Below are 15613 nucleotides of genomic sequence, written 5' to 3' on the forward strand. Positions count from 1 at the left end.
TTTAACGCCCAAGAGAACAAATTTTATTTTTTAGGCTCCCTCCTGAAGTTTTTGCTGATCTATATACTTTGAGCTCATATAACATTGCTGGGGAATTGATGACCTTTAAGTCTGAGCATTCAAGACTTTTATCCAGCCTTGGGTGTTTCTCATTTATTTTAAGAAAATCCATCTTACATTTATTTTCAGGCAGCTACTCAAAGAGAAAACTGGATGGCATAGCCCTCCCTCAGTGCATCCAGACTGTTTTGAAGAGACATCCAAGTGAAGGTTTTGAAAAGCCACAAACATTAATTTGACTGCTGTTACCCACTTGTGAGGATTTCTGACATTGCCTTTCAGTCACACTCCCCTTTTAAATCATTGAGCATCCTCCATGGTGCTTCACCCTTCCAAGGTGACTGAATCTACTCCAAGAATTTTCTTCTTTTCTGAAATACACTTGAACAGACTGAGCAGATATATCAGCTGTGCCTTCTGGATTTAAAAAAAATGCTATTTCTGGTAGCAATACAGTTTTCATCACTAGTACTCATCCCTGTGAGCCAGAAAGCAGCAGATCACCTGTCTGTCCTGACATTTTGCAGTTCCTCTTGAGAAGGCTGAGCTTCCATCAATCCCAGAACACATTTCAGGAGTCCAAGAGCCTGGAAGCCTGGGCCTGAGGCAGTCCTCCAGGTTTGCAGCAAATGCTTTGAAGAAACACATTCCTACTTAACTGTTTAAGTTCAATTAAAAATTCCTGGAAATTTCAATTTCAAAATTCAATTCAAAATACCTAGGAAGTAACTGATTTGGTCTAGAGCCAATATACTTTCTCAGCAACACAATGCATGGAGAAAGCAAAGAAATACCAGCATACAGAATCTGAGCTCACAGCCAGTGCACTCCCCAAACACAGTCTGTAGATTAGGATTAGCCATCAGGACTGGCTCTGAAGGACTGCGTTTCCCTCGTCCATCACCTGCCAAGGACATGCAACTCCACACTCCAGCAAAATTCAGCAATATTCAGGATTCTTACAACAACCATAGAGAGCTACATACAATGGAAACCAACAGATACCCTGACCTACCTCTTGGCAATATGACTACTACTGAAACAAATTTGTTTTTCTTCTCCTCAGTGCTGGCTAGTGCTTTAATTTAACCCACATAGCCACCTCCAGGGACCAAGTCTTCTCCTTGCTTCTTTTTTAAACATTATCAACATGGCTATATATACAATCATATTCTAGAGCATTTTAGGCAACTATTGCCCAATTTCACCTCTACTACACAAGAGCTTTAGCAGAGCTGCATTAACTTCATACTGCCTAGATATCTGTTCTCACATGTTCAGAGGAGAAACAATAGAAATATCCCACTGCTTGTTCCAAGGTTTTGTTCTCTTCAGCTAAACAAGGCTCATGAGTGATACAGGAGGAATGAGAGATATTTCTTGGATTCAAGATTTTTCTTGGACCCCAATAGTCAACCTACAAGAAGAAGATAAGGAGGCCTCTAGAGGACTTCTGACCACTGAGGTCAGTGACAACAGTCATAAAATCACTTTTATGATATCTGTCTCCTTGTTTCCTTCCATTCCCTTTTTGTCCATCCATGTACATCTACTCTCTCGTGTATCAGGGTGCACAATCTGTAGCGCAGAGACCATGTTTTTATTGTGTTAATACAGTGCCCAGTGCACGAAAACTCTTGTCTAGCAAAAAAGGAGGCTTGGAGATACCTGGTGTCCAGTAACAGAAGCAGATGGCAGCTCTTAGATTCCTCAAAAGAAATTTAACTGGTTTTATGCAACAGCCACTCCAAGTACAACTGTATTTTACAAAGCACTTCTAAGACAGATTTCAGCCAGATGTCTTGGCAGAGGAAGTATCCTTGGTTTCTGTTTTGCATTTGGATCAGAAAGCACTAAAGCACAAAGCTCTTCCTAATAACTTCAAACCTCTGGATCCACTCTTGTGACCACATTCCCTTTCTGTGTACCTGCCTTGTCCCACCACAGCTTCCACCTTCTGCTTGATGGAAGGTCATCCTCAGCCAAACCATAGCCATGGCCAGCCACTTTGCTCATGCCAAAGCCATAACTGGAGGCGCTGGGCAGAGCTGTGCACATAGCTGGCATGATCTGTCACATCACTGTAACCTTGTGCTACAGAAGTTTTGCTGCCACTGCCATGTAGCTCACTGGTATCAGAAGAAGATTCACAACAGATAATGGTTTAAATCTAATAATGTAATCTGAGTCCTGCTCTCTTACATGATTATCTGTTGACCTTTTAATTGCTTGTAATACCTAGGTAGTGGCAAGTTAATGAATTTCACAGTATTTATCACGTATCATCCTATCACATAGTTGTTTCTTCTGCAGCTGCAACAAAACTAAAGGTAAGACTGTGAAATTACTGACAGAAGGCAATTAACAGTGTCTACTCACCATGGGAGACAAGATGCCTCCAAGAGACTCATTCCATCATTCCCCTATCTATAGAAAATTACAACAAATTAACATTTTTGGAAGAAATACACCACAAAGCAGTTGCCCTTTGCAGAAGTCCCTATGTTACCATGCTATTTGCACAGGCTGATTCTGGCACTGGCAACCTCACACCAGGAGAAGAAAAGCATGGGGATGGGGGCTTGATGGTATGTCAGAGAAGGCAGTTCCATACCTTCCACAATTCTTTCCCTTCTCAGTGCACCTTCTGCAGAGAAGGCTGAAGCTAAGACATTTTATATCATTTGTTTTGATCACCCTGTTAGCTTAAGTGGAAACAAGTTTTCCCACAATAACAAAATTCAGAGAGAAACAGGCAAGCACCAAAACCCCAGGAATCACTCCCATGGGAAAATAAAACTCAGTTAGGAAGGAAAAAAGTCAGAAGGCAACATATGATAAGGTAAAAGGTGACAATGCAGCCAGCAAGATGATGGGAGAGGAAGCTATGCTATCAGCAAGTACCAGTGTTCAGAATGCAGCAAGCTCTGTGCAGCCCCTTTTCTGCCACAGGAAAGGCTCATGGAGCAGAAGAATGAGCACACTGGCTGCCTCTCAAATTCCTGGCAGGAAGCTCCTCCACTCACCTGGTACCTGGGCATTAAGAAGGTAGACACACGGTGGAACCTGCTCAGGGACCAGCCAAACTAATGCACACCCTGCCCCAGTTCAGTGCTGGGAACTGATGGTGACCTGGCTCCAAAAAACACAGGAAAGACCATGTTTGTAACACTAGGAAGCGACCCCGTGCAGCTTTTCTGCTGGAAATCCCTTTTGACATTCATCTTGTGAACAGTGCCTGGTGAATTCCAGCAGAGCAGAATGGTGAGGTGCCCTGACCACAGGCTTGACTGCCCCTGCCACCTGCAGGGACACAGCTCAGTCACGGAGACAAAACCTTTTGTGCCAGGTACTGGTAAACACTCCTCAGGGCGCTGGTGGCACCTAGGATGGCTCAAAGCTCTGTGATAACAGTCAAAAAGTCCTGAGGACCCCACCTGTAGTGTCCTGGGAGCTACTACTCCTTTGTGCTTTTGTCTGCCTGGGGTCATTCAGGGAAATGAAATTACACTAACTGAATTAAGAACAGAAATCTGTTAAGATAAATTATGCTTAGGCCTTTGATGGAGAATTGAAGCATCATTAATTGCCTCCCTTCCTTTAATTCTCAGAATGAGTGTCCATACAGTTTTCTAATGAGGTTTAATTAATTTTCGTTAAAAGTTGGCTTAGTTTAACTTTCTTCTATTCCTCCTGTAGACAACTCATGAATTACAGTATTAAATTGCCCTGACTCAAAGGATTTTTGCACTGTGGGAATACTTCCTGCTCAGAGTTTTTCAACAGTTACAATTTCTATTTTATTAATTATTTCTATTGCTATCTTTTATGCCAGATATAGTCTACTAGCCCAAATGGGTCCGCAAAAGACATCTGTACAGATGATGTACATTAGTTAAAATCTTCTGCCTCTCTTACTCAACAAAGTTATATGATCTGCAATGACATGCTAATTCAAGTTAAGAATAATTTTACTGATTTCACTTTATTTTGGTAAGGATTAAGGATTTGTCTAGCAATATACTTGTACTGGTTTTAATAGACTGGTTTCATCACTAGAGGCAAACACCAGGAGACATTTATTTTAGTTTAACCAACTCTACCTGAAGATACACCTTTGGCTAAGTAACTACTATCCTTCATAGAACTGACACGTTTCCTAATGTGAGGTACTCTTAAAATGCACCATTGAGTGTAACACCCAAAAAGAATCTGCACAATGCAAACTGATTTAAAAAATAATTGTGTTTAATTGGTATGGACAAAATTTGGCTGTGTTCTGAAAGACCATCCTTCTGCTAAAGATGAGGGACAAGATGCACATTTAAATTTCTATGACATGGTGTTCATGAGACAGGTTCATATATAACAAAGGAAAACTATACCATTTTATGTTGCTTTCCTGTTTTTTCACTGCTTAAGTTTACAAAACTGGTAACACATGGTGTTGTCAAATAAGCTAAAAGCTAGTTTTGGAGAGTAGTCAATTTGAAAAGAAAATCTCTTTTCAGGTGGCAATTGATTTCTGTTGTCCTTCCATTGTTACAAAGAGGGTCCACATGAGTGCAGAACTATTGAGGTCTGTGGTGCAGAAGCATGGGTTAGGTTGGACTTCCTACTGAACAAGCCCCTGCCAGTCATAAATGGCCAGGAGTAACCAACACTGCTTCCCAACCTCTGCCCCTAGAGACATAACAATTCGAAGAAATTCAAAATCAAATATGACAAGTTCTCTTCATCAGATGCTATGCCTTGTTAAAAATCCCAGCATTACAAATTCATTTCAGGATAACAAACCTGTTTCAATTTAACTGCAAACTGCCCTTGCTGATAGAGACAATAAATAAAGTAGAAAAAGAGATAATATTGCACAGAAACAAATGCATCTACAAAATATTCTGAAGTGTGACTCTTGAGGGCCAGATTCTCAGTTTTGCATGTGTGAACACAAAGCAACAGAGGGCTCTGCCCTTTGTGTCGTGGCTGCAAGACTTCTTGCCTGACTCTTTATGGGGCTGATGCAAACAGCACAAGCAAACCACCCTTTCACTAGGAAGAAAACATCCAAATTTATGCACAACCCACCTAAAGCATAGGTTCTTGACATGGTGATTTACATTTAAATAAGGTATACAATACATTTATTTATTGGTTTCCTCTTTTTGTGTCTTCTAAACCAGGAACTCAGACAAAGATAAGGAGAAATTAAAAGCATGTCGAAACTTCACACCCATACCACTTTGTTCAACCTATGCTTCAGGTCTAAGGGACGTAGTAAGAAAATCTCCCAAAAGTAACCAACACTTGTGATAAGCTGTGGCTACAAAGAATTGACTGCAACTGGCATCACAGTGTAGCTGCAGCTTTCTGATAGGAAGGGATATTTTGTTTTTAACCACTATGCTGTCCTTAGTTTGATGTGTTGCTTCTGAGATGGAAAAACAACTCTCTGCATTTCACTTTCAGATCTTGCAATGTACTCTTCCACTCCTTTAAAATGAAAGGAACTTTGCAGAAATAACAAAAAGGTCATACTGGGCAGCTTTATGCATTTATTTTGTCTTCTATAACAGAAAGAGACAACGGGCAAGGGTTCAAAAAAGGCAGAGAGAGCCAAAGAGGAAACCACAGGTTTTATTTTTTTCTTCAGAGCTTATATTTGGTGAGGCCTCATCCCTTAGCATGAGAGATACTGTGTTCTGTGAGGCCTCCTCCCTCAAAACAAAAGATACTGTGTTGTGCTCCTTTAGTTTTTTTCAAATGTGTCAGGTCACCCTGAGAGATGCTGTGAATTCAAATAATCCTGACATTAACTGAAAGATGCAGATGAACACTCTTTAATTCTTCTCTTTCAGCTTTCTCAGACCTCAGGAGAGATACTTGGAAATAAGATGCTCCAGTTTCAGCATCCAGGGTAATCCTTGACTACATACTTTGGGAAGCAAGTCAGATAGTAGTACTTTTGCTCTTTGGTTCAGAAAGTTCTTTTCTAAACTCTTCCTTTGTTTACCCCTCTCCCCCAAATATCCTCATTTTACCCAAACTGAGCTCCTGTGCATCATCCTGTGCTGAAAAGCAATTTTAGTTCTTTTCCTTCCTTCACGCAGAACTCTGCTCTTGAACTCCTTGCAACTTAAACAGGAGCATCCTAAAGGCACTTCAGCTTGTTCTGCCTGTGACCAGCCACAGAGGATTAACATTTCAGTTTCCGCTTTGTAACTGAGTCAGGCTATGCTACCAAGTCACAGCTTGAGTGATACAAGGCCCTTCTTTCCAAGCTGTGATGAAACTACCATTGACTGACAGAACAGGAATATCATTCCTCCCAGAGTTCTCTCTTTCTTCCAAGATTGCTTGCTTGTAATTATACCAGGTTATAGCACTGATGAGAAGTAACTTTTTTGAACTGAAGAGCCCAAGTCTAATAATTAGCCTGAGGACTGATCTCTGCTCCTTTCAATGGAGCAGTTCCATTTCCTCTCTAAAAAGTTTCCCTTTCTATCCAATAAGGGAAGTGTCTTCTCCTGATAAACTATCAGAACTTTTCCCCTACACCATGAGAAGCTAAAATATAATACCAGAAGTTCCCAAAGCTCTGCCACTTTAATCCAGTCTAACAGAGTGCATTTCATTACAACTGCAGTCTTACAGAACATGAGCTATTCCTTAACTACATCACACAGTTGCATGAGGCTGTCAAGGACAGAAACAGGAAATCTCAGTATTAAGTTCAACACTTGGTCCAGAGCCAACATCACTGGCATCACCTTCTACCCATGGGAGTCTGCTCCAGCCACCAAGTTTTTTATGGAAGAGGTATTCAAAGTGGACACAAGTCAAGATTAGACTATCTCTCAGTACAGGAAATCAAAGCCTGCACCACCACCATGTGCTCATTGGACAGCTGAATTGCACTCTTTCAGCCCTATTAACAAATGAAGTTCAACTAAATTGAGAAAAATTCCAATATGTCACTAATGTATAAAATTTGCTTTTGTTTAACATGACATTTGAGTTCAGAAAAAAGTCTTTGCTCTGAATCCCAACTACTAACACTGCTAAGTATGTAAATAGCTAATTCCCAGACTTTCTTCTGAACTTTTCCCACAATTCCCATTAGGACTAGCAGAGCTATTGCCAAGAAAAGACTTTCACCATCCCCAGCACACAAACATAGGCAAAGCATGCAGAAATAAATACCCAGGGGCAAATTCCCTCTCACTTGGTTATTGATTTCCATGAACAGCTTTGCAACAAGAATAGATTTGATCCTTTGCCCTGAATTGGGCATCAACACTTCGAGTTGCTGAGGAAAGCAGATTTGCAAAGGAAAAAATCAGGATGGTACTCAGTTGCCAGCTCACTACTGAATCCATTCAAAACCAGATCCTGCCCACAGGCAACACAGACTCCCTATAGTAATTATAAAACACTTGTAGACCTGTTGGCAACAATGCTGCTGAAGCCTGATTTAGAATGGGCAGTTGGCCTCACACCTGGGAAGGGCTGAGGCCTAAGAAAATTCCTGTGAAGAAGGTTCTTGCAATGGGACTGTCTGGTGTTGAGTCTCGCAGCTAGGGTCATGGTTCAATCACTGTGAATCCCTTGATGCCTTATTACACATTTCATGCTCCGTGCACCAGCTTTTCCCTGAGGCTCCTCTCCTCTCTCCAGACACTAGTTTCCATCAGACTCCCATATTGCTATCATTGTGTTGCAATCAGCCAGCAGTTTCAAGAAGTTTCTGGAAGGTGGGGCTATGAGAAGGGAGACAAGACCAAGCAGACATTCCTGTATGATAAGATCTTTTTCTGAGACAATCAGGTTGAACATACCATTAAACACTCCAAAAAAATGGAGACTGAGATATCACTGATTTCAGTGAGATGTGAAATCCCATTTCTTGACCCAGCAGACAGAATCTTACTCCTTTCCTCCATTTTCAAAACTGGCCACATTAGATTATCATCTAATAATCTAGATGCTCTTCAAACAAATTCAGACACAGAATTAATTCATACTGTGATGAAGAGCAAAGAAGCATTTATTAAAAAAAATCAGAAGCCAGGAAAATCTCAATTTCCTCATCCTTTAAAAACCCACTCCCAGTTCTCTTTTTCCCTTCTGCCTCATTTCTTTTCTCCACATCATACCGCATGCTTTTCTTTAATTAAGCAAGTAAAAATATCTTAAAATTTCCTTTTGGCTGGAATTCCTCATTTTGTTTCTCCTACTACTACACACACAGAAGATATCTAACACTGAAGGCAAATACCGGCATCTGGTCCTAATGTTTTTATATCACCTATTTTGGTAGAATTTGGTTCCAGTGACCAAATATGACCATGATTCAACAACTGTTGTATAAATTGTATATTGACTTTGATGCCTACTCCAGATGTGAAGCTTCATATTCTGAACAGCTAATGCAGAAACACCCAGCATCTACTGGAAATCATGTCAACACCACACACTTGTCAACTTGCAAACTTCATATTTCAAGGCCTAGCTGCAAAACAAGTCTGTACTCACACTCTCTGGATCTTATGGCATCTCTGCAATCCCTACTTTTAGATATTAGGATGCTTAAATATTAGATAATTAGATAGTTTAATTATTACAATTATTATTTTATTATATCATTATATGTCACATTATTATTACTATATTATGAGATATTCTATACTATATGACATAAGTGTATGATTGGATAATTTAGACACTAGACATTAGGATATTTAGATACTAGAATATTAGGATTTAGATATTATGACCACAGGAGCACAGAAGCCCTGGCAGATCTAAGAAGTTTTCAATGAATGAGCAAAATCAGAGACTGTTTAAGAAGACTTCAGCAACACAATACAGAAAGACAGGCTGAGAAAAATACCCAATTTACCTGAAGTATTAACAGCATCTGAATAATAGATGGTGGAACTCTGGCTCTGGAACGGGATAATGCATCTTCTAATTTTATATTGAGGGCAATTATATTCCTAAAATGCAGAAGAGCCAATTGCCGAACAGATGGCTCCTTTCCCTTAGAAACACAAAGAAAGCAAAACAGATTATGAGCAAAGTGAAAACGAGTTTCAAAATCCTTCCTCCACTCCTGAGGGATTGCAAGAATGGTAAATTTAAATGAAGCACGAAGGAAACATAACAAAGGACAGAGAGCAGTCCCCTAAGTCTGCACAGTAAATTTGATTTGGCAGTAATTAATTCTACAGATGGTGACTGTGTCTGACTGCATGTGGAGAGGATAAGGGGTTGGGGTGGGTTGAGGGCTGGACAATATATGATTATTCTGTATTTTAACAGTAAATAACAAATTAGATTTATCATAATTAAAAAAAAAAAAAAAGGCAGGGCTGCAAATTGGTTGAATTTCCATTGTTTTGTAAGATTTTGAGTACTCCCTGTTTACTGTCCTCAAATTTGGCAGGAATCCTGACTCATCCCACCTGTGGATCTTCCTCTCTATACAGTTTGAGAGACTTCACAATAAGGCAGGAGCAGAGCCGAAGTTTCATACTGCATTTGCAAAGCCATCTGTTTTCAGTTCAACAATATCTTCCCACTGAGGAAAACTCCCAGCTGAAGAATACAACTGCAGCTCTGTCTGCAGAGATTAATGGCACCCACCTTACATAGATCTGTGAAACTGCTTTTCTTTCTGGCATTAGGGGTTTTTCCTTGGGTACATATGTACACAGCTGTACATATGCAAGGTTTGGCATTCAACTGGTGTTGACTTAAGTATGGAATAAAGAAGCCTGATCCAACCCATTCCTTTTCACTTTCTAAATTATTTAAACTGAAGTAAAGAAGGCCCCAAATCTGCTTCAGTTGCTAATTAATAGAATTTGCCAGAGCACATAAGCACCGATTGAGTTTATGGAAGAAACCTCAGAACATGAGCAACTAGATCTATATGAATTTACAAGGGACTTAGGACTCTTAAATACCAAGGTTCCTTTGGAAATTCAAGTAATTATTTCCATCTAATAGGAGATAAGACTTGTGTCACTCAAATATTTTCAAAGGCCTCAGAAACACAACAGAGAATAGGGCTGTTTGATGCAATTTTCAAGAACAACTTAATGAGTTCTAATGTAGTCAAGTGCTTTATAAAAACAGGCTTAGAACCTACCTATATCTCTGTGTCCAAATATCTTGGATTTAAATTACAGAGCACTTAGAAAAATCTCCCATTGTGTTCTAGTATGTTTTTAATAACAACTTATTTCTATAAACTTTATAGAGTTTCTACTAGTGGCACAAGTCATTGGGTTAAACAGCCCTGCATGTTTTCTGAGTTCTTCCCTTTCAGAATTAAATCCAGCATGAAATAGCACCTCTAAATCCATACTTGTAACTTTCTGAAAATGCAAATGATAATACTGCTAGCATTTGGGCAATCACTTTAGGCATAAAGTCCACTTGAAAAAATGGGAGAAGGTTTCTGAAGTTTCCCCAAATATATTCAGGCACCAAGTTCCCACTAAAATCTGTAGGCATCTATGAGCAACTGCAAAGATCATTTGTACCTGTCTGGTACAGATTTCCTTGAGACTTCAGGAATAAACAACACTCTCTGGCTATCACCACATTATATCATCAAGTATCTACTGTGTATCTAAAATTACCGGAGTCAAAATCTGTTGTCATCTGAACTGGTCAAACTCCATTGACTTTTGCTGTCCACTTACCATAGCAGAGAATTTAATCTCAGAAATGCAATTCTTTTTCAAAAGCGGAGATACTTCATAGACAAATTTCACATTGCAGAGAAGGAAATAAATTTAATTCAACACAACTCCACTTATTTCACCGTGCAACACTTCAGTTTATCATTCATAACCACTTTTTACTTTTAATGTGATTGACAGATGGACTAGCCAGTCTCCCTGCACTCCACTTTTGTTTTAAAAGTTCCTCTTCATCTCTTCCATGCAAGCACTTCAAAAACCATTTGCGTAAGTAGCTTATTTGCATGACATGACTAAACAGAACTGCACTGGGAGGTTGGCCCAAGGAGATAGAATTAAGGATTGATTCAATCTGCTCATGAACCTGTAAAGTAGCTTTTTCCAGTTTTTCAAGATTCTATGATAATAGAGTAATTTTTTCACCTGCACAGGATAGAAAATAGCCTGCAGCATGGGCAGGACATCACTGAAGAAAAAATCCCAGGTTTCAGCTAAGGTATCCAGTAGTTTCTGCCCTGCAAAAACACAAAACAAACTAGTGAAGAGTTTGGATCACCTAGCTGCAAAAATTAAAACAAGCAGGAAACAATCTGAATCTGCTACTATATATTAAGATGAATCATGTAGCAGATACTATTGCTAATATGGAATTGGTTTTCCGTAGTGGTGTATCAGATCCTTCCATATTCGTATCTTTTCAGGTGACTCATCTAATATTCTTTAAAAACTCAGAGAGTCTAAGGTTACTCAGGAAAACCCTGTGAAGAACAAAGAGTAATAGCCCAGGTTATGTCCCCGACTTGCAGTAATATTTGCTGGACAGGACCGTGGAGGAGAGCAGAGGGAGAACACAACCCGTTAAATGTGGAAGCATTCCTGCAGAGGAATTTACCCCACTGTGCTCCCTCCTGCCTTTCAAGCTGCAAGGCAGTAGAGCAAAGCACACTCTGTGGAGATGCTCTGTAAAGCATCCTCTCATACTGATCCCTTGTAACTTTTCCACTGTTCTCTTTTTTCCACTTACAAAGAAAATCTCACCCAAGATCCATGGAAAAGAACAATTGTGTTAGGGCTCTAATTTTTACTCTTTCATGCAATGCAGTTAGAATTTGCTATGGGTGAGCTCCCCATAGTCCTCACAACAAGGCCACCTTCATGTTCACTCCTTCCCAAGGTGCAGCCCCCTGGAATCCTCCTGAGTGCAATACAGAGAAGCTCTGGCCAGGTTGTACAACTAAGCTGGACATTGAGTTCCTCATAGAACACAGAGGCAAAGGCAGGAGCCAAGATCCAGAGAGCAAATCTGATTCAACAGGTGGGTTCTAGCTTCAGATCCCTGTCCCTCAAAATAGCCCATGTGACCTTTACCATCCTTATGCCACCAAACCATTTGTAAGAGGAGAGCAATGCCCTGCACCTCCACCAGCAACTGTTATGGAGATAAAGACATCAGATATTCTGACCTATTCAGACACGACAATATGACTTACCAGGAGCCATCAATCAAGCAATCAATCAAACAAATCAATATTACTATTGGTGTCAGAATGTGATACTACTCTTAATTTTTGTATTAGAGCATTACTTTGAGCCTCAGCCAGGGAGTATTTTGCCCAAAATTACACACACATCACAAAGCAATTATGCACGAAAGCACTGACACTGCTAACCACTCTCAAAGTTACCAACTGCCAATATTTACTATGAGATAATTGATCCTCTTGCCTTTTTAAGCACATGATGAATAGCATCAGCTCTGGTGAACCCACAACTCCTGAATTATTTCCAGGCTGATGACTTTAAGTGCTTTCAGTGACAGATGTGGATCACTACGCTATACTACAGCTGCTGGCCTGTGGAACACACTAAGATCTTATTTTCAGCAGGAGTTCTCTCTGTCCTGTACAGCAAAAGACTGAAAAGGGTGTTCTCTGTTTCCATTTTTAAAACCTTTTAAAAAATCAGTTTTTCATTAGTTGCAATGAAATACAGCAGGGAATCAAATCTAAAAATTTCTAGCAGCTGTAGCAGTAGAATTAATAATAATAACAATGACAGCAGTAATAGTAAATAGTAAATAGTAAATAGCAAATAGTAAATAGTAAATAGTAAATAGTAAATAGTAAATAGTAAATAGTAAATAGTAAATAGTAAATAGTAAATAGTAATAGTAAACGTGTTGGTTTTGGCTGGAGTAAGTTTGATTTTCTTTCCAGTAGCTGGTAGTGCTGATAACACAGGGATGTTTTAGTTATTGCTGAGCAGGAAATGCATGGAGGCAAGGCCTTTTCTGCTCCTCTCTTACTGCAGCAGGGAGGGCCAGGGGGGCACAAGGAGCTGGGAGTGGACATGGTGGGACAGCTTTTCCCAGCTGGCCACAGGGACAGTGCAGACCATATGGTGTCATGGTCAGCATACAGAGCTGGGGAGAGACAGAGAAAGGCAGGACATTTGGAGTGACTGTTTGTCTTCTCAAGTCACCATGGTGCATCATAGAGTCAAATTTCCCAAGATGGTTCAACACCTGCCTGCTCACGAAAAGTGGGGAATGAACGCTATTTTGTTTTGCTTGCGTGCATTAATTTTTTATTTACCTATTAACTTCTTATTATTTCAACACACCAGTTTATTCACTTCCAACTCTCCCTGCCATTCCATGGAGGGAAGTGAGTGAGTGGCTCCATGGGGAACAGCTGGTGGCTGGGGTTAAACCACAATAACTTTGCATTTTAATATCCAATACTAGATATAAATTGGATCATGAAGGAAAAGCCCAACCACTACACCCTGAAGGCAGAGTTTTAAAGAGTTAAATTTAGTTCAAGTTAAATTTAGTTCTAGTTCCCAAAAGGTGACGTTAAAAGCTCTTATAAATCTGGTCCTTTTCAAATATTGCTGCTAGAGCAGTATGAAGTAAATTACCTCTGTTGAGGTAAACATGACTTTACCATCATGCACTTATTCCATCTTGTGGGTAGCTTGTTTTGAGATGGAATGGATTTCTGCACAGCAATTTAAAAAGGCTGCAGAGTTGAATGGCTTCAGTAGGAAGGCCTTTTATTGAGGGCTGTGGAAGAATTCCTGATTTGTTGATTCCTGATTTCACATGAAGGAATGTGACTTACATGTGCTATCAAGGATAGATCCTTTCCTTACTGTCAGGCAAAGATTTCTACATTTAGCGTAAGCATTTGCTGGATTCCTGGAAAGTGGGTTATTCTAAATACTCATTTTTATGAAGCACAATATAGTCAATTTTGTATGGCATAAAAGTGCATTTGTTACTTTTCATAGGGCTTTTAAAAGTTAATTGAAATTAATGAAAGAAATATAGTAAGAAAATTCTTCCCTTTGAGGGTAGAGAGGCCCTGCCTCAGAGAAGCTGTGGCTGCCCTACTCTTGGAAGTGTCCAGGGACGGGTTGGACAGGTCTTGGAACAACCTGGTCTTGTGGAAGGTATCCTTGCCCCATGGCAGGGGGTAGATCAGGATGATCTTTAACGTCCCTTCTTACCCAAACCATCCTATGATTCTGTGATTTTCAAAATCTTCTTCAGGACAAAACCCTCCTCCAAAGTGTGGTGTTCCTTCTCTTACGAAAACTTCAACACTTTTCCTTCAAGTGGAGAAGGAAACTCAAACCACAGGATGTGGACAACCTGAGATCTGAGGGCAGGATTGCTGCTTCTGCAGACCCAGGAAGCAAACCCTGCTCAGAATGGGAGCTCCAAGAATTCCATGCTTCCAACTCTGTCTTGGATGTTTTGACAGCCATGGAGCCACTGACTACAGGATGGACTTTGGGCCAGGCCTGCATTTGTTCCCAATAAACGTATATTCCAGCCTTGGAAACTCAAGTCCACCAGCCACTTCCCAGGAAAGCTGTGTGTCAGAAATACTCTGCCTCTGAATCAGATGCCTGAATTCCTGCTACCCTCCTGTAACTTGCCAGTTTTAGGGAGATAACGTTTCTGATTACAGACTTGGAAAAACATGACCAGTTTAACTCTCGTCTTAGCAGAATTTGGGACCATATCTTAAGGGGCAACCACAAAATGATAGACTAAATAAAAAACCAAAATAAGTTTAAAATCAACAGCTTGCTGAAATTTGGTATTTCCTAAACATGGTCCTATATTTGAAAGCCCTTTAGTGGTCTCACATTTTAGGTTTTCATCTAAGTTTTGATGTCAAACATCAGATACTGTATTTTTAATTTTCAAGCAGGTAATACTAGGAAAAAAAAAAAGGATTGGACTTTGATAGATCTATATCTCATTTACTGATTTGATACTTATAAAACTACTTCCTCTGTGATTTACAAAGCAGCTATGAGGGCCTTGCAATCCCTACAGCTCCCCTTGTGCTCTCCAAACTGTTATTTTATATGACCATGGAATTTGGTGTTCAGCTTCAGGACTTCCACTACTTTTTTGTGGGCTTTGGGGTTTTTAATTCGATATTGATTCTCTTTTTGCTGTGTTCAGGGCTATTGTCTGTTCATCAGAAAAGCCTGATTCCGTAACACTACCCTTATCTGATCAGCTGTACTGTCAGCAATGAAAGGTCACATCCAGGATTTATAGATAACTGAGACTAATGGAAACAGCTGTCTCCAAGCTCCTGCTTAAGTAGTGTATTTAGACTAAGTGACAATATGACTACAGCTCTGGAAAAGGAAAGATGCATTTCTTTAAAACTGCCTTCTCTACCCAAAGATCTTTAAAATGTTTACATGGGCAATAATTCTTGAATTATTAAGAATTATGAATAATTCTTATTATGAAAACTTTTCACCATTTGATGTATAGAATAACAGAATCATTTAGGTTAGAAAAGACC

The 15613-nt window shown here is 39.8% G+C and overlaps 1 protein-coding gene across 6 annotated transcripts in view; it reads right to left on the reverse strand.

The window, feature by feature from the left end:
• PRR5 (proline rich 5) overlaps positions 1–15613 on the reverse strand; it is an 88901-nt gene that overhangs the window by 18719 nt on the left and 54569 nt on the right. For all 6 annotated transcript variants that reach the window (XM_079304814.1, XM_079304817.1, XM_079304816.1 and 3 more), the window contains 2 exons: positions 11196–11287; positions 8960–9100 (listed from right to left, as the gene is read on the reverse strand). In XM_079304814.1, the coding sequence (XP_079160940.1) occupies positions 8960–9100; positions 11196–11287 (233 nt within the window). The remainder of the gene's footprint in view (positions 1–8959; positions 9101–11195; positions 11288–15613) is intronic.

This window comes from Erithacus rubecula (genome assembly GCF_903797595.1).
Source record: "Erithacus rubecula genome assembly, chromosome: 4".
Lineage (NCBI taxonomy): Eukaryota > Metazoa > Chordata > Aves > Passeriformes > Muscicapidae > Erithacus > Erithacus rubecula.